Raw genomic sequence first — 24537 nt, 5'->3', positions numbered from 1 at the left:
ACTCAGGTGCTGTCAGACACTGTCATCAACTCACCTCATGGTTTGAAAAAGTGCCTCCATTGGTGTCTGGAAAACCTGTGTTTAGCTTCTCTGCATACCTGAAGCTCCCATAGTACAAGTTTTGATACCTTTTCCTTGGGCTTAGTTTCCTCAGCTTCCTAAAATGAAGGGATACCTGTGCTTCTGTTTAGTGTCTTCAAAGAACTTGAAAGGGTGGGACTGCTTACACCATTCCTAATCCACACCAGCAGCAGCTGGTTCCCAGACTGAAATGAAACTGGAAGCAGTAGAAATGGGGAGGGCACTTGATTCTTTTTCCCAAATCCTACCCAGACAAGATATCAAAGTCCTGCTGTATATGACAGCCTAATGGAAGGGCTCTTTGCCTAAGCTGTTGGCCAGAGAAGAAGGAACAGGTAAGTCCAGTCATTGCCTTCCCATTTCCTTCCCTACCCAGGAGCCACCGGTTCTATCAGTTAGCCTGGTAGAGATGCTGGTTTATTATCTAGAAGTACAACATCTGAAGCAAGGGACCTGGGTGGATGTGCTGTTCATACCTTCCACAACGCTTGCTGGATGCTTCAGCCCCATCATTATCTGTGTGTGAGTCTCTGTCCTTCCAGGCCTCTGAGCTACCTGATCTCTCCTCTGTCTAGGGAGATTCTCTATTAGGATACTTGCTCCTGGGGGAACTGCATTCGTATAGATGTGAGAAGAGAGCTGAAAACAAAAGCTGATGATGCTTTCAGGGCCTGCTTTGAGACTACCTGTAGGAATGGCAGCCCAAAGGCCAGGTTGCTGCCAGAAGGTGTAGAGATGTGGCTTGGACACCCCTAGAACAGCAAGTGTCACCTAATTCTAGCTTGGGTTTTGGTTAATAGAGAGCATGTGTGGAACAACTGGGTAGCACGGGAACAGTGGAGGAGGGCAGGACATGGAGATCAATTTTTGCTAACAGTCTCAGACCATTTGGTTCCCTCCTAACAGAGGAGGGAACCAACAGAGATGACTGCAGCCTGCGCTGAAGATCTCTGCAAGAGCAGAGCCCTCAGCTCAGTGCCTCTGCAGTTCCATCACTTCTTGAGAGAGTGCCTCGGACCTTTTATCACAGTATTTTACAATAAACAGCCACTTGGTACACCACATACACGCTCCAAGGAGCAGAGACCAAGGCTCAGACCTTCCATGCTCAGCTCATCAGCATTTTTGCCTCTTGCATTTTTCTTGATCAAGTTAGGCAGATAATAATTTTATTTTTACTCTGTAGTGGCACAGCTTCTGCTTAAGTAGGGTAGGGTCCTGCCTGATTTTTCAAGCCTTCCTTCAGGCAGTAAGAGAAACTCTCCAGGCTAAGGAGGGAGCTGAGAACACACCTCCCTTTCTAGCCACTTAAGTACAAATCAAAACTTGGTGGGTCTTACAGGGATATCATGGGACTTAATTTGAAGGAGCAGCCAAAGGTTCAGGTTGTATTGAAGGTGGACAGAGCCATCTCCACTCTTCTGATAATCTCAGTATTTCCTCTAGGTGAGCCTATAGAGCTTGCTGCCATGTGCACTGGCTTGTTTGCCTCTTTTCCTGAGGCTCTCCGTTCTCCCCATAAATGTTTTCCCTAGGATCACAGATCCACAGAACCACAGGATCACAGATTTCAAGCCAGTGACCAAGAGGCTTAAAGCATGTCACCACAATGCCTCCTATTTAGGTGTCCAAATCCTCTGTTGGACCTTGCTCAGGTTTTGTCTGAGCATTGTGTCTGCCTTTCTGCACTTTTAGCAAATCTAAGTTCAGTCAGAACCAGGAGAAGCATGATCAAAGTTTTCTTTCACTTTTCTCGTTAGAAAATTCTACTATGGCTGTTTCTTTACCATCCAGATTTTCCCATAAGTGCTGCATCTCAAACACCTCCGAAGCAGGGGAAGAAGTAATGGTTTCTCCATTACTGGAAGTCCTTTGCTCTGACATTGTCCCAGACTGTGCTGCAGGCAGTGCAGTGTCAGTGTTAGTCATTGTACTGTGACTATGGAAGCTTGGCAGACTCCATCTCTGAATGTATCTCTCATGATCTGTTATGAAACCAGCTATGTTAGTAGTAGGGAGCTCATTTTTGGGCTCCCCTATCAGAGAAGGAAGTGACTGATGCACCTCACAGTGGTATGCAGTCATTTCTGAGGGGAAAAAAGGATGGTCCAGAAGAGTCACATTTTCCTCAGTCAGGCTCCTTTGGAGCTTCTCTTCAGGCGTGGTCGCCGTGCGCTCTGGTTGCAGTTCTGGTCGGCCCAGCATATCAGGTTCTGTACCCTCAGCTTCAGAGATGATGACCTCAGGAACCGGCTTGTTTGTGTCGGATGAGGTGTCACTGTCACCAAAGTGTGCCTCATTCCTTGAAGTTTCATTGATAGGTCCCAGATCTCTGCTACTGTGAAGCCTGTTACTTCTGCTAGCTCCTTCGTGTCTCTTCTTAAAGCTAGAGCTGGAGTATCTCCCTCTTGTGTGCATTTCCTGCAACCGCCTGATGTACCCCGTTTCATCTGCTGGGAAAAACACTGAATTCTCACTTGTCTGCCGACTGTAGTGTGGGTGAGACGGGGGTGAAGAGCCCTCATGAACACTGAGAAATCTCTTGACTCTTCTCAGCACTGAGTATCTTCGGTGTTTATCCTCTTCCCAAGGCCATTCTTCTCCATAGAGGAATCCAGTATCAGCCAGCCTGCCAAATAAAGCCAGGTAGTAGATGTCACTTCAGTATAGGAGGCGTGCAGTCTGCATGCACAAATATCCCACTATCTCAGCTGGAACACATAGGAACCAAAGCCCTAGTGTGTCTCCAAGGCAGGGTAGGGAAGGGATGGAAAAGGGGTGAGGGTGCCAGGGAACAGGGCCTGTGCCTTTGCACTATCCAGATCACACAGAAAGAGCTCCATATCCAGATGTCTCATCCTAGGACAAGGCTGGGAGGGTATCCAGCCGGATATCTGGCACCATCTCATATTTAGGCTGCAGCCTTCTGTGGCAGCTCCATATTGTTAGGTTTGAGCTTAGGGTGCAGGAGAAGATGACAAAGAAACCTTGGTGCTCTAGATAAGTTTTCAGAATAATCCTCTGGGGAAAAGTAACAACAGTGAAAAAAAAGCTACTCTTGGAAGCAGAGTGCAGTGGTTTGAAAAATATTGGAATTACTCAGGTGCTACAATCTCACTTACTTCTGGGGCATGACAGTGTGTCTGAAAGTCCCACCTGTATCTGGTGTGCTTCACCTGCTCAGCCTGGGTGGTTCATGAGAACAACTCTTGCTGTACCTGGCAGGCACCTCAGTACACATCACTGATTCAGTGCGCCCCAGGATAAAGCCAACCTGGCCCGGTTACCTGCCCTAAGGGCAAGGATGGCAAAGGAGGGCACAGTGAGGCAAGAGTAACACAGAGGAACACGGGAACTTTGTCCAGCATTTGTGAAGAACATAGAATATCTGAAGAATCTGGAATATCTGAAGAACATGGAATATCTGGGGTTGGATGCAACCTTTAAAGGCCATCTAGTCCAAGCACCCCTGAAATGAGCAGGGACATCTCCAACTAGATCAGGTTGCTAGCAGCTCTACTCAACCTGACCATGGCTGCTTCCAAGGATGGGAAACAGTTCTATCACCTCTCTGGGATACCTGTTCCAGATGTTGACTGAAGAAGATTTTGGATTTGGGCTCAAGTTTTGTATAGTTGCTTTACACTTGAATGAATCTTTAAACCTTGTTTTTGGAGTCTGCATAAGAACTACTCAGGTTTTTTTTAGAGATGAACAGAGAAACAGTTCAGAGGAGAAAATAACTAATAAAAAAGGCAACTCATCAGAGTTGTTTACATTTCACAGGGGCTAACACGGAGGTATTTTTCACTCACTGCCCCTTTCATTTTTTGTGTGAAGTGCTTCTTATTAAAAAATTGTTTGTGGTCTGAATAATGTTTCTTCTTTGCTATTTTTTTTTCTACTAGAAAAAACAGTAAAATAAACTTTATTCTATGAGTTTTTCTTCTTCATTTTTTACCTACTCCTTTACTTCATTTTGTCCATTAATAGCTTTCCAGAAGGAAATAATTTCTAATCAGGCTGTGAGTGACAAAAGGAACTCATGCAAACTATTGTTCTTTCAGGCAGAATGCATGCAAAAATGTAAAAAATAAGAAAGCACCACTTTTCCAGACAAAAGAAGCATGATTTTATTTTAATAAAGGATGGACAATTTTAGAAAAATTTAAAATTTCTTGAGATATTTTTTTTAAATGGCTACTATTAAGTTTTAAAAAAGATTTTCATATAAATACATCTGCTTGCCCTGGTATTTGTTCAGGCATGGTGGTATTTATACTTACTGTAAACTTACTACAGCATGTCACAAATGTTTAAACTAAACAGCTTCTAAGCTAACTGGCCTATCACTGATTTCTCATAAAGATCCTGACCACATGGGGCAATCCTATCTCCTCTATATGTTTCTTTATTATGAATATTCTTGAATTGGTCTCTGCAAATCAATTCTTAGGGGTAATGGTTTTAAACTGAAAGGGCGTGGATTCAGACTAGACCTTAGGAAGAAATTTTTTACAATGAGTGTGGTGAAACACTGGAACAAATTGCCCAGAAAGGTGGTAGAAGCCCCACGCCTGGAAACATTCAAGGTCAGGCTGGACAGCACTCTGGGCAGCCTTATCTACTTGAAGATGTTCCTGCTCACTGCAGGGGGTTTGTACCAGGTGACCATTTAAAGGCCTTTTCCAACTCAAACCATTCTATGATTTAGCAAATCAGAAAACCTGACTGCTCCATCATTCATACCTAGAATTTTAGTCAATGAAAAGTCATTCTACCTTTAAAATCAGTTCTTTTTTATCTTCACAAAAGGCTGAGCTGATTTTAGCCATCATCAGCTAACTAAACAAGCAAAAGAAGAGCTATTTTGCTAACTGGGGGAAGTACAAAGATGTAGCAAATAAAGAATTAAAAAGGCAAGGGAGTTGCTGTCTTCAGGCGCCACCCTGTGCTCAGAGACTATGAGCAAACCCTCCCTGCAAACATGTCCTGTTTATTAATTGCACAATTTAAGCAGTGGGTGCACAATTTGTAGGAGCAGATGGACTGCTGGAGACATCACACCACCAACATAAGCCTATTCACTCCCTCCAGCATCATTTCCCATTTTCATCTTCCACACTCACAGTATCGTGACAGCCAGCAGCCCTGCGCTGACTATCAGTCAGCATTGTAGAGGGGGTGATCTTTTTGATAGCATTAAAAACCCTTAGTTTCACTAACCCCATTTCAATAGTAGATCCAAGAAATGAAGGAATGCAGTAATCAGCAGCTGCTTTTGTGTAGGGTGGCCGGGCAGAGGAATCGTTCCAGTAAATATCTTTCTCCATCCTTGGTAAGTTCATGTGCATCTCATCCACAGCCAGAAGTGAGACCTTAAATTTTTTTTGTACAAATCATATCACTTTCAACATAGTACAATATATGAAATAACCTGCTTTGTACTCCCTGGATCAACATTTCTTTCAGAAGCCCTTGAAAGTAAGCTGAGCACTGGGAGAAGACCCCATGTTGTAAAATATGCTCCCTATACTTTCCTGTATTCATGAAACATATATTTTATTATAACTTGAGTCTTTTATGCTGCAAAGGTACTTGCTTCAGATTCAAGTACTTTCCTCATGCGTGACATAGTTGTATGGACATGTGATCCCCCATGTGCTATGTGAAATCTGTGGAGAGTACAGAGTTGTGCTCTGTAAGATGTCCAGAGGCCCAGAAGCTTTCTGATAGGCTTCATCCACACTTTAAGACATTCAGAAACAAGTGTGTGTGTGACCAACCTGCTCTAGGGTCTTCCAACATATTGTAGGCACTGTAGGCACCATGAAGGCCTTTCCCACTTCTGCCTGTACATGCATTGCTTCTTTGCTTAACATGCTGGTTTGCTTGGCTCTCTCTAACATCTAGGCTCTACTTTGCACTCTTAGTTGTCCCCAGTGGACTCAGGGGACTGAGTCAGCTCAGTACTAAGCTTGGCTCTACCTGCAAGGGGTACAGCAGGTGCCATGGGACCTCTTCATGTCTTTGGGTTCCTGCATGGCCCAAAAGACAGACACTTTTTGGGAACTGGTGGTAACTGCAAAAAATCTGTAGCCTGGCCATGTCACAGCTCCTGCTACTGGGGACACTGGCTCCTGTGCTGACCACAGATGCTTCCGTGGGCAGAAGCATCACAACATGAATCATGGCATGGGCCCAGCTTATTATTTCAGGGTACTGGTTGGCCTTTTCCGTATCTTCACTGCCTTCTATTTTTTTAAAGAAAGGTTCATATACAACTTTGTAATCTCTAGACATTCAGATTAGCAAAACATGTTCCTATCTATGTGGGAATAGATGGGTTTGGGGTTTTGCAGGATTGACCTACATTATGTGGTTTTTCAGGTATAAATAGCTTATAGTTTGAGGACAGCTGTTTGCATGTTCAGTCAGGCATCAGAAATACCAAATACCAAAACAAAGATGCATTAGCTTCTAAAAACAAAAACTAGGGATAACAGACATAGGTAGTACTTCAGAGAAAGAATTTGTTTTGCTGACATTTGTTGCCCTCGATTTGTACCTCAATATAATAAATAGGATTAAATGGAATTATAACCTATGGTATAGTAAAGCTGGAAGTAGAAATAACAACAAAAACCTGTAAATTTCTATCGATGCACCAGTTAGTTTCAAAATCATCATCATCTTCTCCAAATGGATTAATAAGTTGTTCAGCAACCTGAAAGGAAAATAAGACAGTGAACAGAAGTTGGCATGCCATGTCAAGACTGCTGCTGCAGGGAAAATAGGACCAGATTTTTCTCTCTCTGTCACTTACAATCATAACTTGAGCTCTGGTTTTGCCAGGCTGGTGAAGGAACATTCTGCCTTCTGTACAGAATCATGCCTCTGTGCCTCACTGGTGCTGTCAATCATGACTGTCAGCACTGGCCTATTGGGAACTGAAACGTGTCTGGGCCATGGTGATTGTCACATAGGATAGTCATTACTTTCCCTTACAGTTGTCTTTGTCTGATTTAAGCAAATGGTTTAGTAGCCAGAATGTGTGTTATTGCATTACAGTCTACAACACTCAATGAGCCCAATAAGGTCAGTATTCCCAAACCTTACAGCTGGAATCTGCTGCCAGGACTATGTGTCTCCAGCTCAGACCTTAGCCCCCCTGCTTCTTTGTCAGGGGTGATGCTGTCAGGCATCCTTCTGAAGCTTTCCAGCCAGTCCACCAAGAGACTTGACTCAAGTGGATGCCATGCATCATGTTAGCCAAAGCCAAGAGAGAGGGCCTGAGTTTGTTCTATAATTCAGCCTGTTGGTTTGAGTTTCTGTGCATTAAATGATTAAAATTTCAGGGGAGAAGCCCATCCTACAGAGGAAATAACCAAACAGGGAGCATACAGGCACCTTTATGGTGAGATCCTTTACTTTGAGAGCTAGGCTGGGGAAGGAAACTCATCTGACTGCCCATATTCTTATTCAGTCCTGCCCCCTCCCAAAGGAATAAATAAATGGAAAAGCAACCAGAGACTGGTTCCCCATTCCCATGACCACCAAAGTACATTGAAAGGACACAACTCATAGTTGCTTGGGGAGAAAAAGATTAAATGGGTATTTATTTTTTTTAAGTTTTAAGAAATTCATCCTTCTCTATTTCTCAGTTCCTCAGTACATGGAGGTTAAATATCCTCTCCCCTTCATACTTTTCTCCTTCTGTTCACATTTTCAAGCCTTGGTTTTGAAGCTGATCACATTCTTGCTGACCCCCCCCAGGACTGCCTAGAGGTCACCAGAGCCACGCACAGAAGCACTGGTCAGGTTCTTGGTTTGGTGTGGATACACATGAAGCAACTGTATGATTCATGAGCCCTGCTCATGAACATCACTACAGATGGCTATGATCTGAATAACTTAAGTTATTCAGATAAGTAAGGCAGTCACCCTGTAGATATTTATTGCTCTGCAAGTCTAGTATGTGCCAGTGGATAATCACTTGCTGATTTTCCAAGGCCACCACTTCCTAGGTCAGCAGTGGAAGACAAAAAATGAGTTACTGAGCAGATTAATGTGACAAAAACACCCATAAGCAGGAGGAATGAAAGGCAGACAGGGAAGATCTCTACTCACACTCACTGATCTGGCCCATGGCATTAAATTTTGGGTATAGCTATGGAAATGCTGCATTAGGAATGAGCCGGAACATAGACTGTGCTGTGGGTCTCTAGGGAAGACACTGAATCAGCTCAGTGTAATCTGGGGGATCACCACCCAAAAAGCCACTGCAAAACCCATCACATGAGCTAAAAAAAGGTGGGCAGGGCTGGGGCTAAGGGAACACCATCAACAGCCTTTTTCTTGGCTGACTTGGTCCTGTGAGACATGCGAGACATGACTCTAATCTCCATAAAGGAATGTTGTACTGGACAACTAAAGCCTATATTTGGACAGTCTGTCTATCCCCAAAATGAAAATTGGAATTTAGAAAAGCCTTATGTGGTGGGACACTTTGCTCCTGCATTGTAAGTGTAACTCACCAGGCTCAAGGCCAAAGAATGAGCTCAGTTTATCCATAATTTCTGAGGAATTGCCAAGTTACTGGAAATCAATAGCTCTGTGCCCTCTCTACAGCCTGGCTGCCAAAACCCAACGCACTCAGCAGGAAACCAGCTGTAACCTTCAAGACAGAAATATCCTGATTCGGGGGCACTGCAGGTTTGGACAACCCTGCGGTCTGAGGGAGCACGGCTGATATTAAATTCACTTTTTAAAACTACTTCTTCTCTCTTTCATTTCCTGATGAAGAAGAGTTTTCAGTTATCATGCCTTCTGTAGTCAGGAATTGGCTGGAAGTCCTGAGGCTAAGTGGACGAGATGCTGCTAGCAGCCTTCGGTTAGGGGAAACCATTCCCCACTCAGGAGCACCAGCAGGCAGTCAAGAGGAACATCTTACAGTTTTGTAACCTGGTAATAAATCCCTGGAAGACATTGCCTAGAAATAAAGCCTCACATTTCTGAAGGAGTAGCATGCTCTCCCAGCAGCACCAGCCTCCCTTTCTCTCTCTTCTGCTCCCCTCCAGGCTGGTCCCTATGCTATAAACCCCTTTTCCCCCCTGATTTCCTAGGATGAGGGACTCAAGGAGCTTGCCCTGCAGGCTCTTTGCTTTTCCCTGAAATCTGCCAGCTTGGTTGTGCTGCCTGCTCTACTCTGCCCTTTGGCTCTGGAAAGGGGGCTGTAAAACTGGACAGTTTTGTGCAACAGAAAAGTTAGCTCCAAGTTTCCAGCCATGATTAATAATCCCAAAAGGAAATGTTAATGCATACAGCGTCTAATGTACCAGTTTTCTTTTTATTTGAAAGTTTTTCTAATTAGCCTAGCTAGAAACTCCACTGCAGCAGAGAGAACTGCTATAATGTGTATGGTTTAGTTACTCAACTACCACACTGTCATTGTTTGAACATGAGGAACTAAAGAAGGACGGGTTTCGGATTCTGAGAGGGGAGGAACACAGCTAAGCCTTGACATGCATCAGTGTTAACTAAGCAGACTACCCATGGACTGATGGGTAGCATCCACTGCTTTCTATAACTCTTCTTTTTAATGAACATTTTTATGTGTTGGTTTGTAGCCAATGTTGGCTGTCACTGTCTCTGCAATTGGAGACTTTTAATTGCCTGCATCTTATTAAGTTAAGAGCAGATGTTAGAGGCTGGCTTTGATCATAAGAAGAAAGTATGGTTCTTCCAGCCTATTCCAGGTCTGCAGCATCATTTCCCCAACACACAGCAGAGTGGTAGAAAGGTTTCTCTTTCAGTCTTTCACCTGTCATTTTACAGTCCTAGTCCTGGAACCTGATTTTGCTCAAGTAATAAGAGCAGTGGCTGCACTGGCCCTACTAAAATGGGCTCTTTCTGGTTCCCGACAATTTTCCTGTAAGGTCTTTCAGGTGGAATTTAAAATGTAGTGTGTGGTGTTTCTTTATGATCACAGGACACTTCAGGCTCAGTTCAGCTTTGGTGTAACACCATTCATCTCCAGTGACTTTACAATGTGCCACAAATCTGTCACCATGACTTCAACTCTGACATGTTCACAATCCCCAGCCCCGAATGGGTTACCCATGGTCTTCCCAGAAAGCTAATTTACCTTGAGCCATCCTGCATAGAAGAAGAACTGTAACAGTGTGAAGATTGGAATGTAAAGATCTAAGTCATGCCCTTGATATCCTTGGTCAGTGTCCAAAAATTGGCGTCCTATCAGGCAGGCAAAGAAAAAAGTATAGACTGCGAGAGTAACAACCTGCAAAGGACAAAACTTCATTGAAATCATGCAATAAAAAAATCTTATGCCTAAGCAGAGCATACCCAAAGGCCTCTGACTGCCTTCTGCAGTAATTTAGAAATCTCTAGGGAGGTATAACAAACTGGGAGGGCATAGGAATAATTATGGTCAGGAAGAAGACCCAGGAAGCACAAAGATATTTCAGTGTTTCCTTTCCCAGATTTTTCTGCATTAAATATGCATTAAAGATGACCTGAAGAGTTAGACAGGCTTCCATGATCCCATAGAAGTCAACAAGTGCTGAACAGCTTGGAGTCTCTGTTCAACTCTATTGATGTTTTGCACCAAGCTCCCCTTCTTATCGAAATTGTGTTTCAAACTTTGTAAGAGGTAGTGTCTCAGTACCTGGGTATAGACCAGTGGAATTCCAACCCAGTCATAACCAAACAAAAGACTACACCAAGACCGGTACTTATTCATCTCCTAAAAGGAAAAAAAAATAATAAAAACAAAAAATAAAAAACCCCAACCAAACAAAAAACCCCAACCAAACAAAAAACCCCAACCAAACAAAAGCCTAAAAACAAACAAACAAAACCCAAATCAAAACAACCAACCAACCAACCAAAACTGAGTAAACAGAAATAGCATGGAGTTTAATTCTAAATGATAGACATTTTTTTTTTATCATGCACATGCAAGGACATAAAGTGTAGTATACATAAATTGATATCATAATTATATCCAGTACTCTACTGTCACATTTTGAATATTCATTCATTTTATTGAGTTGGAATAGTATATTACGAATTTCTTCACAAATTATCTTTTTTTTTCCTAACTTATCCACAGTCCAGTGATACATGAAGGAGAATATATTATGTCATAAGAATGATGTCTGACCACTTAATGAAATATTCAGGGAGATTATCTTCCCTGAAACTAATACTATAATATTCAAAATGTCAAATTATTCTCTTTTTTTTCCCTGAAGCAATGAAACAAGAATGAATCTACAGTGATGTTACAGTAATTTTTTATTCATCAACTTGTTGCTTCAGTTAATACCTCGTTAGCATATAAGTACAAACCAGTGGCACTTTTCTCTGTGTGATACAAATCATTTAGATGACCATGGAGAGTTGTGAGTACTAAATCAACCTACGTAAGTGAAAAGGTACCACACAGCAGTTTCAGATTACTTCTAATCAGATTTACTTTTTCTACTTACATTCATTAGTGTCTGCAGATCTACACTGTCTCGAATTCTTCCCTCTTTTCGTGCCTTCGATGCCAAATTTCCAAACCAGACAAATGGAACCCAATATTTAAGATGGGGAGATTTAAGGTCATCAAAAATCTTTCTTTCATATCTTGTCATGAAACCTATTTACAAAAATCAACAACAAAAAAGACAACTTATCATGTCCAGTGGGTGCAACAGACACTACAAATTTTGAATATTTTTGAACTTGTTTATCTCATATTTGCCTAGAACTTTTCAAAATGCTATTTATAATTCTAACTTGTTCACCCCTCTTTTCTTTTTTTCAGTGTTTGTTTCTTTGGAGTTTTGCTTGTTTATTGCTAGGGGAGGTCTTGCTAGAAACAACTAGTTTTTTCAATAACTACCTATGCAAAAATCCCTCTTAATCACTATATGCAATAATTTGCTAGAACTGTGCTCTCATATCTGATCACTATCAGATGTGGATATATTGTGGATACTAGGAATTGTGGGGATTACTCTCTAGTTTCATCTACTTTCAGAAAAATAAGGAACTGTATATATCACTCAAGAAACTATCACTCTTTGGCAATGGCAGTTTTTAGCAGCACGTGAAGATATGTTGTAAGGGCATTTATGTGACCACCTGATTCTGATAATTTTTTTGGTAAAGCTGCAAAGCAATGACCCAGCAACAGAGGATAAAAATGCGTGCGTGAAACAGAGCTCAACAGGGACTGTGCTTTCTCCCAGTGAAATACTTGCCTGCCAGATTCTGTTTCATGTTTGCTTTGGAGTTATGAAGGCATGAAAATGGATGGGGAAGGAATCATGCTCAAAAATCCTGCTGCTACCAGATTATGGGGCGAGATGACGTAGTGTGGGTCTGCAGGCTGAAGCTGCTCTCTGACTGGTAATTTGCCTTGCCAGGATGCTGGAAAGGTATTATGTTTCCTGCTGAGTTCCCCTGGCCTTGTGAAGCCCTGCTTCTCCCTGCTGCAAGCAAGTCCAAGGTCAGATAGCAGGGAACAGGGACTGTGTGTGACAAAACCTGGATGAGAGCAGCTCGCTGCCTGGGACTAGCACAGAAGCAGCTGGTTTTTGGAGCAACACCTCTAACCTCCTGGGTAAGAAAGCTCTGCTCTGCTGTCCTCCTTCAACCCAGCCTATGAGAAAATCAACCTCCAAAAATTAATGAGGGGGAACTTCATATTTTCCCTTGTCCTTATTCTGGAATTTCTAACATTGGAGCAATCGTCAGGTTTGGAGGATCTTAGCTGTTGCTCAGGTGTGTGTGCCAGCTACTAGAGTGAGTGTAAAGATTCTTTTGTTGTGATACTAACCCTGGATCGGGACAAAGTTAGTAACATGATAGCTCTAAAATAAGTGGCTCTGCCAATTAAATTAGGAGTTTGAGTGCTGAAAATTCAAAAAAGGGAATTGAGAATAGACAGCAATTGTTTTATAGTCTTCAGTTAGTGTCCTGGTTTGAACAACTCACAATTAGTAACTAAGAACTGATCTATTGTTACCAACATTGCCAACTCAATTATGCTTTGTATAAAATGTAACTAAGATAAAAGAAGATTTTTTTTTAAATGAGGCAGTCTTAAATATTCCATTATTGAGGAAAACAGTTGTACAGTTGCAACAAGTCAACAAGGGAAGGTAGGAAATCCTATGGAGAAGGAACACAAGGACAGGACAGATAATTCTGTGAAAGAGAGAAAGTTCAGCAGCAAGACACAACACCCTGCAGCATCCTGGAATTTGAGATCAGAATAATATACAGCTTTTAAAATAACCCTGGGCATTGTGCAGCCATCTCTCATAATCTGCCAGACAAATTGACCTGCTAGTCAAGTGTGACTCCTGACTCCTAAAAATCTTTCAGGCTGCCTTTAACTCTTGGCTGGTAAGCCTGCTCATTATGGGACATGAAAAGATGTTTCTGTCCAGCTAAAACAGACAGATAGAATATCATAAAATTGACAGTTTGGAGTAAATATTGGATACAGGTCACTAGAGAGGCTCTGGGAAGTCATTGTTTGAAAGGACACAGCCTAAGGGGCAAATAGGTACCTTTCTGCTCAAAAAAGCTTATTCTTTTAACACTAATGTTCAAATTGTCAGCATTTTTTAAATTAAGATGTTCATGTTTATATTAATTAAGTATTCTCATTGATGGATAATAATAATGCCTGGTATTCTTATCACAGAAAATATTAAACTAGTCTGGATTGCTCTTACTTGTTGCCAAAGGTTATAGCAACAACACACAGCTCAGAACCACTTGCTCTCATTGTAGAAGTAAAGAAACACATTATACTGTATCAAAACAGGAGAGTATATCAAGCCTCAGTTATTAAAATTAAACGGTTTTTAAACATGCACATACTATTTTCATTCGAGTATTCAAAGAACTAGCTGAAGAACTCTGAACAAGAACACTGATTTCGACAAGCACCGGGAAACTGGAAATATTTGGCAAATAATGTGCCAAGAGCTTGAAAAGGAATGGCAGGGAGCTGAATCCCTGTGAAAGTATGAGAAGGTTGACATGGGATGCAATCAATAAGGAAGCGAAGGGCATTAATGTGAACAGTGTCAGACGAAGTGATCCTATGACAAAATTATTGAGAAGAACAGAAGTTTGGCTGGAAAAAAGTTATGCTCTCTCTCAATTGATTCAAAGAGTATTTAGTTCTCTCATCAAAACTGAATGATTTGAAGCAAGATTGGTCAGGGTACCAGGATCAAATACTCTGAAGAGCAGTGGTGAGAGAAGAATGAACAGAACCACAGTGATCTCTCATGTCTCCAGGGTGCACTAACAACGACTGAGTAGATGAAGGTTTTGCTTTCTGTTTCTGTGCCATGCAGGAAAGAATTAATTTAGGTACCTCATTCCAGTAGAGCATTTCAGGTTGCAAACTTCAGTCATCCATACATGTTCATGTAACTGGGCCCACGCCTCATGTTTCTCTTCAACATTTCCTAACATCTGTTTTATATTGCTCTCTGCTCTGCTGCTAATTCACTATTCATGTTTTTTAAGATGTGGTTTTGAGCATCCAGCTTGCACCAACTCTTGAACATTAGTCAACAGGCTGGGCATGCTGGGCACACTGCTAAGCATGTGACACGTATGACATCCATTAGGCAGCATCATAGCATCAAAGATCTACATGCATCTACTGCCTAGAGCTCCATAAAGAATGCTAAAAAATTAAAGATACTTTAGAAAAGAGTTAGGAGGAAGATCCAGCACTGAAGACTGTCCCTTATATGGAGATACTGCAAAAGGTGGTAAAGCTCTTATGTTTATTGAAGCCTTTATGAACTCTGCTAAAAGGTAGCTACTGAGAGAAAAAAGGTGTTTTCAATTATGAAAACAATAACCCAATCCCATTAAAAAATCTAGTAATTAGAAGAAGATGCTATGCAAATTCAGACTGAGAATAAAATTTCACTTTTCAGTAGTGAACTCAGCCTTGTCAGTTCACCTATCATGTGATGCATTCTCCTTTAAACCAGCTGAATTTTACATCAGGGCTGGCTATTTTCCTAGAATGTATTATATAGCTCAGTCAGGAGTTGCACCATAATAAAGGATGTTGTGGGTAAGGTTTTCTGCCTTGTGTTATGGATGAGTCAGACTAGATAATCATGATACTGTTCTCAGATTTTAAAATCTATTAATTTAAGCAGTTCTTTTGCTGAAAAGGGAAATATGTAGCTGTAGTTATACCATGGCAGTTCTCAGTTTGACAGAGAAGTGCAAAATAGGCACAAGTTATTTCAATGATGACTGTGGTGTTAAGTATTAGATTCTGCTACTCGTGTACGCATTAAATGTTGCACTCTCTTGCAGCCTGATATGTAATGACATAGGGAGGGGACATTGCAGAGAACTGTCTTAATCCCTGTATGTTAACAGGAGAAAAATATACCCACAAGTGCTCAGCACTTCATCAACAAAAATTCCGTGGCACAATACGTATTAAAAACTACAGAATAAGTACTGAAATCCACAGAGCAGACTAAACTATGAATACTTCGTTATACAATTTATAGTAGAATAATTTCCACAGTAAAAAAAAAAAACAACAAACAAAAAAAACACACAAAAAAACCCAGAACTTGTTTTCCAGTCTACAATTTTTGTACAATGCTGTGACATTTTGTCTCTTTTGGAACAGATTGTCTTTAGCAATAGGGAGGCAGAGCTAGATTAGCCTCCTGGAAATGTTGTAATTTTCCAGTATGTACTAGAAGCAGATTGCTGGGGAGAGTGACAGAAGCTTTCTTGACCTCTCACAGGCTCAGGTAAACAGTTTTGTTGAGCAGCACAAGGAAGAGAACCTCAAAAGCCAACTGAATTTGACATAACTTTTTTTTTTTTTTTTTTCCCCTAAAGGTCAGTGCATTCTGTACTTTACCTGGATTTTTATTTTAAGCATCCAAAGCTTCTCACACATATTTGAAATGTGTATATACACACTGCATATTTTGTCTTGCTACAACTTCACTTACTAATCTCTGCCAAAGGATTATGTTTAAAAAATGCAAGATATCAGTAAAAAATGTATGACTTGTCTTATTTGAAAGAGATGCCCACATCTCTGCACTTGTGTCCTGACTCTGACCAAGCTGGTCAGAATACATGGTATCACACGTTGCCTTTAAATACTCAGTGGCCAGTCTTTCATGGAGAAGCAGAGCCTTACATGACTGAACAATCTTCCCCATCATCACACTCACTGTGTTATGAAAACAAGTAGAAAATTAAGAAGTGCTTAAAATTTAGTATATTTATACCTGTACAACTAACCTTAAGATGAGGTTATTAATTTAAAAGAAAACACCCTTTGATGAGGTAGGGGTTTTTTTAAGTGTGTTGCAATAAAGCTATGACCTATGCAAACTACTTTACTGTAGTAAAGTACTTTACTGTACTGTGATAAAACAGTACTGGTAAAGTGTGGAGGCCAGGCATTTGTGCTCAAAACAAGGTTATATCTGAGCCATTGAGGAAATGTTGCATAACAAACCCATCATTTTACAACAGCTCAATTACATTATTTCTCACATTTTGGAGAATGTGGTACCTGCTCTATATATCTCCATGTTCAGGGCAGGCCTATTGCCTTAATTTCCTCTTGTCTGAGAGCAGATCCACCTAAGAGCCTCAAACTCATTTGATTTCCACAGCGTCATTAGATGAAGACTTTAGGAGCATTAAAGTCATTTAAGCCACTGACAAGAAAGTGGTAGCCTGGACATGGGTTAGTATGGGCCATGCCTGGGGCCAAAGAGGAAAGAAAGAATGAGTCTGGCTTCTTCCCTCCCTCTGCCCCCACCTCAAAAGGAAAGGAATGACATTTTGGAGTGAAGGACTTGGCAGTACCTGCTCCTACCACGTGGTCTATGGTGGGGAACCTTTTGTAGACTGCTGTGCTCACAGAGCGGAAGATGAGCAGAGATGTTAAATTCACATAACGCATCAGAGTCCTCCTCAGCAGGCGCCCGTATTCATCTCTGCCCTGCACACAGCTGGAGATCAGGAACATCAGTCGGTCTGGCCATGGCAAGTTGACAAACTGATTCCACCAGCGATTCACCACCAAAGTAACATAGAAACCTGGGTTTCAGAAGGAAAAAAACCCAACAAAAACCACAAAAAAAGACAGTGCCGATTAGCATTTCAGTTTACGTTATTTTGATTTAGTTTGCAGGGTGTTATTCATGTCACTAAGGTGCTATGTTTCCCAGAACATGTGCAGTAAGTCATATAAAACCCCAGGATGTAATCAATGCTCATTATTTAATAGACATTGGAGTTTACTGGCCTGTTCAATTTATGTCATACTCATGAATTTCCAAATTCCCTCTCCTGTAGTAAATCTTGAGTGGATTTAGGGCTTTGAAAGTTCAGGCAAAAGGTACTAGTGTTAATGGGCACTATATATATATAGTTTCCATATGTGTGTGTATATATAAATTTATATATATATATATATATATAACTTTACTATTTTGTCCATATATTAAAAACATGAGCATAAATGTTGATGTGACAAAAGCAACTCTGATTCAAGGAGACCTGTTGGAAGCTGATGATTTTATTGTAAGCCTCTAACCCCTCATAGGCCCCCCAGATCTGAAATGTTTCTGTGCATGGGCAGTCACAAAATGCCTGAACAGAAGCAGCTCTGGAGAATAATTTCACATCCAATAGGTACTTACCAAGCACAAAAGTTACCGGGATTTGTTCAGCATATTTGTCACAGTAAATTGACAGTTTTTCAAAGAACCGTTTTTGGCTACCTGTAAGAAAAAATCTGCAGCAAAAATAAAATGTATCTGTCCTTTCATAATATTCTGGCACTAGCTACAAAGTGCAAATATGTATAAATAATCAGCTATGTGCAATCAGGAGTAACCTTGGCTAATGTCTTCAAGCGAATTCTTAAAGTGCTGAACACTTTTGGCATGTAATAAAAAGCTGGAGGAGAAGATAATATTATTTCCTTGTCTTTGCAGTTTTTTTGTGACTTATTTGACTGGCACTGCTAATTAGGATCAATAAAACCGGAGGTTTTAGTAGCTATCTCATACAAACTAATGACAATAGTAAGCCCTAATTCTGCAGGTAGAGCTTCCTCTCACTTTTCAGAGGACTGCTTAATAAAAATGCTCAGGTCAGCTTGAATTGCAAAACATTACCAAGCTTTAATTGCCCTTAGGCGAAAATGCTATGGGGTTTTTACTCTGACTGTAATGATATTTCTCTTTTCCACAAGATTAAAACTATTACGACTGCATATATTTTGCAGCGAGGAATACATTCACCAAATGATAGAAAATGACTTGAGCATGGCAGCTTCTGCCCATGGAGAAAGATATTTAATGAAATACATCAAGCTTAAATGCAAACAATTATTTTATTTGTATAGGTGAGTATACAGTTATTCTTTGATTTCATATAAAAATGGAACACATGACAAAATTTAGTGGGTTTTACTTACAGTTGTGCAATAAAACCTGTATCATATATAGAAGGTTTTCCATGGTGTATTTACCATGGTCTTTAATTGCCTAATATTTCAGTAATACTAGATCAATTTAAATAAATATCAGACTCTGGTGTTTCTTTACATCTCAATGCTGTAAACTTGTTTCCAAGCTTACAGATATAGATTACTGAACATTTTTGGAAATTAGTGATTAATCACAGGAAAAAAATGAAGGTAATTTTCTCCTTGCTTCACATAAAAAGCAAACAGTGAAATCTAATTACAGATCAATGTAAGACTGAATTATTATTTTGATACTTATGTGTGGTGTATTTAATCAATTAAAAGTTTCAGTGTGCAAATTGATGCATTGCATCTCTCATAAGTGTGTTTAATTCACACCTTGCTGGAAGAAGCAACTCTGGTAATGTTGCTGGTCAGGTGCTGGGTGACAACAGTTAATAACCACATGTGGTTTCCATGCAGTTTTTCTTGGTCCTCTGCATGGTTAAAAATAAAGTTTGCTGTGCTGTCCTTGCTTTAAGCAAACCTTTGCTTTTCCTGACTATGTAACCTATGTAACCTAACTATGTCTCTCAAATAACTGCCTTTCACGGCTGTTAAAAAAATTACCATCGAGCAACTGAAGAAATGGGTCTGCAAGTTGAAGGTCTATATTCATCATTTGAAGCAGAGGGTAATCCTTGCTGCCACCAACTTAACATCAGAACAATAAAAGCTATATAATGTAGGCTATATAAAGTTAGGCTTTATTTAGCCTAACTTAAGTAGGATGGTTGCTGAATGTTGACCTGAAGTAGAATCAGTTGAATTCAAAAGACATTATTTTATTTATTCCCTATATATATTCTCCAGAAAATTAAAGTAACTGTGGAAAGGAAAGGACATTCAAAAAGGTCCAAGGAAAGCACAATAATTATTTAGCAGCCTCCTCCCAGCCATCTCTTATAAACTAACACTGTGAAGTGTGAAACTTCAGTGTAACATTTACTGAGATACGAATTGGAAAGAGTGTACCTGTATAATACACTTATCGCTGTGTAAAGAGTAGCAAAAACAATAAATTCTCTGTACAGCAACTTGTAGATGCTGCCCTTCCACCTTAGGAGTAATCTGTGAAATCCAAAGAAAGTGGCATTCGCTACTTTGCTGGAATAGGTGACTGTCATTGTCTTGGCAGGCTGTGCCTAGAAACAACAGAAGAGAAACAGGAAACTGACAACATTGCAGGCAGTGTATTCTGACCTGAATGTACCTTTGTATGGATAGATACGTAGAAAAACACAGAAAACAGAAAAATATGCATATAATAGTAGTATACGTATACACACATACATGTTGTGTACATTTATATACATAAAAAGAGAAAGAGAAATAAAAATCTTGCAGCTATGAGCCCCATTGAGACCCACAGACTGATTGATACAAGGCTGCGTTTGGGCCTCAAACCCACCCAAAAGCAGTAGCTGGTACCAGTGCGGCCACCTGCCACCTAGCAGTGGCAGAGACATGTTACACCTCTGAAGCCTCAGATTACTCTGTTTGCTCTAGTCCAGTGTGAGCAAAGAAAAGGAACTAAATTTGCCTGACTTTTTTTTCAAAACTTTCAAAACACCTTTCTTCCCAGCCAGTGGGTGTAACTGGCTTTGGTAATCATACTCATCTAAATACAAATAAGATCTGAAGGATGCCTCTTCCATTAAGAATTAGGGCAGCAGCTGAGATCAGCTGGGCAACCAACCCTGTTATTTCTCATCTTGGGATCTGGATGTACTCATCAGTACTTCAGCGTTGCATGGCCACGAAAAACAGCCACAGGTTTGCTCAGGCAGGCAGCATATAGCACAATGTAATCAAAGCAGTTGGTAACTACTTTATGCTGGACTTGTTTCTTGCTTACCTGAAGTAGGGAAATGCTACAGAAACTTTTATGCACTTACCGAAAATAACCAACTCTAAATGTGGATGAGAGCAGTTTTGTACAACATGCATGGAAAGGAGTAACTAAGCACAAAGCCTCAGGGCAGTTACTGTGTACTATAAAGATGATTCTTGCCCATATTTTGCTTATGCCAGTGCAGGTCATTTACACTCAGAAAAAAAAATCTGAGCTCATAGTTAGTAGATGGCTTGATAGTATTTTAAGCCATTAAAATTCAGCTCGAAAAGTACCACTTTTCATACTAGTCACCAAGGGAATCAACAGGGAAGAGATACCACAAGCTTTCTGCTGATGACGGACTGTCTCTTCTCATTTGCAGAATGGCTGCTCAAGGTTTGCCAGAGTGGGCTCAGAGATTATTTTAAGTGGTGGTTTTGGTTGGGTTTTGGTTTTGGGGGTTTTTTGGTTTGGGTTGGGTTGTTTTTGGTTTTTTGGTTTGTTTTGTTTGCTTTTGGTTGTTGGTTGGTTTTGTGATTGTTTTTTTTTTTTTTTAAGATGCATAGGTTTTATTGTTTAGCATCCAAATTATAGCTGTCCTGTTTCTGAGACTTGGCACAGACCTTTAAATATTTTTTGTCATTGTTGAACTCCAGAAAGTTCAATTCAGGAGCCAAACTGGCTGACTGGCTTGCAGAAATGAAGTCCTTTCTTCTAAAAAGCCTGTGGTCAGGAAGCTACGCCCAAGAAAATGGAAGCAGAGATTTCCATTCTCCAGCAGATATGGAGCTATATAAATAATGGGAGAGACCTGTGGCTGGGCTAAAGGGAGGGAATAGAGTACAAAAAATGCTCTTAATGATACACTGAGTTTCACAGTATCACTGCAAAAGGCAGTGTCCATTAATACTATGGAGTATGTGTTTTTAAGCCATATATCATTAAAAAATGTTTTTCTGTCTCTGAAACCTCCTGTGTGTGAGAACTTAGATATAGAAAATATATTTGATAATGTGAAGGCTTAAGGCCTGGGGAGAACCTGGACAGTCGGTGTAATATGATGTAAATATTAGAAGATGGAGTTAGACAAATGCAGTCTGAAGTAAAACATAATTTGCCAAATGTGGGGATAAACAAATATCAAAACAGGCGATTGGATAGATGCCCTGTGGTTTAAGATCTTTAAGATGAGAGAATATAGGATGACAAAAGATGGCCTTGAGGAAGAATGCACATAGGGGGAACGTACAGGGCTGAGGGTGGGTAGCTCTGCTGCTCTCCGCTGGTATCTGGGCAGTTCTGAAACTTTCTGTTCAGTCCCTTCTGCCTGAGACCACAGTGGGAACAAGATTGCCTCTAGCATCCTCACGGCATCGGCAGTTCTGCAGGAAGACACTGGTTTGGGTCAAATCCATACCTGCACACAAGGTTCAGGAAGGAATAATCCTCCCAAGCATTGGTGACAGGACAGTGCCAGATACTCGCCACTAGCTGAGCTGAACAAAATGGGTCTTCCTCTACAGAGCTGCAGCAAGTCCTGTTTCACAAGACCTAGTAGATCGGTTTTGTCCACAATTGCAGAACATAATAAAAGGATTCAGGATTAAGAATATTTCCCCTCACATTTGACTGGGATAGGAGAGTATTCTGCATGAAGTGCAATTTGCTTGCTTGATTCAAGCAATTATATTTCACTTATTCAGATCCCAGTCATCTTTCTTAGCACTTAACTTGATGTCTGTCCTTGACTCCGGACAGACTTCACATTAGCTTGGGAGGCACCGGACACTTTCAGATTTTTCTTTCTGCCTCTGAAATGGGGCAAATAAAAGTGGGACAGTTACAGAAACTTTTGACTTTGGTGCCTTGTTTTCCTTGCTTTTCCTGTGATGCATTGTGCTTTAGCTTCCTGCTAAGCAAATGCTTTATTGAATGTTTATCATTGGGTTTACATGGGGACTTTGGGGTAATATAATGTAATGTCCTAAAATATACATTAGGTCAGATTAGGTGATCTGAGAACCCCTGACACTATATGAAGTCTTGAAAGACAGCTATGTGTCTGCCTGATTCGATTTCACAACATAGCAAGCACAGATTTAAACATGCACTTGTGTTTTTCCCTCTGGGAGTAACTACAACCACTTGGGTGCAGCCCTTCCCCAAGCGGAATTTTTTGCATAGAGCCCTACACACACAGTTTGGTTTTACACGGTGGTCCCAAGCCCTTGGTGCAGCATGTTGACTGAAAGTCCTTCAAAAACTACTCCTGGTCACAGGAAATTAAAAAGATAAAGATGTGACAGACAGGAAGAGCAAAGCATAACAATGCCCCCCAGCACATTCCTGCTTGAGTGCTGTTTTGACCAGGGTCAAGGAAGGGCAGAGAGCAATAGATTAGATACTACATTGGTGTCACTAAACACTTGCCTGGTAACCGTGGTGCACTTAACTTCATTAGCCAATGTAGGGTTAGGTTTTCTGCTGGTATGGCTTTCCAAGTTTTGAGGACATAACCAAAGTTGTGTCTACTTTATGCTTTCAGAGGCTTTGGCTCCTAACTATGACACTGCTTTTCCTTTTGTTCAGTGTTTGTTCCCTCTCTGAAACTTTCTCAACCACAAGATGAAACTGGAGTTATATATTACTCCACTTTTGCCAACATCATCAGAAGCCTTTAGGCATAAACTCCTAAAAATATAAGATTTTCTTGCCCCTGCTAATATTGCACCCAACTGCAAATGGGACTTTTGCCTGGCTGAGAATTTCAGAGTGCATTAGAATTCAGAGAGAAACCACAGGAAAAAATAAACAGTTCATCAGTGTTTCCTAACTGACCATGAAAGGCACATTAGAGTTGTATAATAAGTAGTGCCTCTGCACAGACCAACCCTTGTCATTGTGTCACCTTATTTCTTGGTATATGGCAGAGCAGAGAAAGTGAGTGAGAGAGATTTGAGTTAAGCCAACAACAAAAGCATATTAAGCTCATGCTATATCCACTGACCTGCTATTTTGATTCAGCAATCCAAGCCCAAAGGCAAATCCGGGACCCTTCCTCTTTCTCAGGAGTCCCAAAAAAAGTCCCCTTCAGGTTTGCCGTAGTCACCTTGCTTTTCCTTTAACCTGAAGCAGGGGGTTGCTGCTGCTGAGCCCCAGGAGGAATGGACTGACAAGAACAGGGGTTAAAATATCTTTCCACTTCTGGAAGTCTGTTTTTGCCAAGTACTCTGTCCTGTCAGTTACAGAGGGAACAAACGCAAGCAGCAGCAGCAGCTGCTGATCTTGCTCTTTTCTAGTCTATAATTATAACGCCACTTGCCATCGAAAAAAACCCTTTCATTTGAATGAAGAATCTTGCAATGGTTTGGCTGGCACCTCCAGTTTTCTCCATTTTATTTCCCGTCCCCAAAATGGGATAGTAAGAGGGGAGCAATTTTCTCCGAGACTTCTCTTGAAAAGTGCGATTTCCCTGAGAGCCAGCTCCGTGGAGGAACACCAGAAATTAGCACTGACCGTATCTAAATGGGAAGACTGGGAGACAATGCCACCAAACTTCAGACTGTGCCCACCTCTACCTCAAACTCACCGTGGAGCACACCTTTGCTGCATTGCTGGTTTGAATTAGGAATTAAGACTCCAGCGCATGTTGTAGAAATTGCCCATCCTCCAGACAGGCAGATTTGCTGTTACCAACATTCCCATCAATCTGTTCACGATGGCATTATTTCAGCATGTGAAAGCCTTTCTGAGACTTGGGGATCTGCATGGGACTTCTTCCCTCTCTGGCTCTGTAAAACAAGACAAACTCTGGCTTTTATGGCCCATGGCATTAAGAGGGAGCTGTAAAAGGTGATAGACTGTGAAAGCCCAGGATCTGTCATATAATGTTGCCATTAATCTCTGTGGAGAATGAAATAATGCAACTATGAAGGAAATAAAAAAAAAAAAAAAAAGAAACAGGGGAGAGAGTAAGGAAAATTTATAGTTTTAATAAATTTTATGATGAAAGTCAGTTTTTTTCCTC

General features: G+C 40.9%; 1 protein-coding gene across 3 annotated transcripts; it reads right to left on the bottom strand.

Moving 5' to 3' along the window:
* Positions 1-1218: 1218 nt before the first annotated feature.
* On the bottom strand, positions 1219-23653 carry BEST3 (bestrophin 3). 3 transcript variants are annotated; one of them, XM_030469248.1, is made up of 10 exons: positions 23518-23653; positions 19649-19818; positions 17841-17935; positions 17002-17235; positions 11595-11749; positions 10769-10846; positions 10229-10381; positions 6728-6808; positions 5308-5459; positions 1219-2710 (listed from the first exon to the last, which is right to left on the bottom strand). In XM_030469248.1, exons 2-10 carry the CDS (start codon positions 19798-19800, stop codon positions 1813-1815), a joined length of 1998 nt encoding a protein of 665 aa, XP_030325108.1. In that variant the 5' UTR covers positions 19801-19818; positions 23518-23653; the 3' UTR covers positions 1219-1812. The 3 variants fall into 3 exon arrangements, with proteins under 3 accessions (XP_030325108.1, XP_030325125.1, XP_030325116.1); XM_030469265.1 differs by lacking the exon at positions 19649-19818 and having other exon boundaries at positions 23518-23593; XM_030469256.1 differs by lacking the exon at positions 23518-23653 and having other exon boundaries at positions 17841-17921; positions 19649-19725.
* Positions 23654-24537: the final 884 nt, after the last annotated feature.

Source organism: Calypte anna, chromosome 1 (genome assembly GCF_003957555.1).
Source record: "Calypte anna isolate BGI_N300 chromosome 1, bCalAnn1_v1.p, whole genome shotgun sequence".
NCBI classification, from domain to species: Eukaryota; Metazoa; Chordata; class Aves; order Apodiformes; family Trochilidae; genus Calypte; species Calypte anna.
This window is presented reverse-complemented; position numbering and strand designations above follow the sequence as displayed.

Excerpts from the sequence above, each read along its gene's own strand:
- BEST3 (XM_030469248.1), bottom strand. The coding sequence starts at position 19,800 with ATGACAGTCACCTATTCCAGCAAAGTAGCGAATGCCACTTTCTTTGGA. Across the intron at positions 11,750-17,001 it reads AGACCACGTGGTAGGAGCAG|GTTTCATGACAAGATATGAA; the intron begins GTACTGCCAAGT and ends TTTTGTAAATAG. Across the intron at positions 10,382-10,768 it reads TTCCACTGGTCTATACCCAG|GTTGTTACTCTCGCAGTCTA; the intron begins GTACTGAGACAC and ends TGTCCTTTGCAG.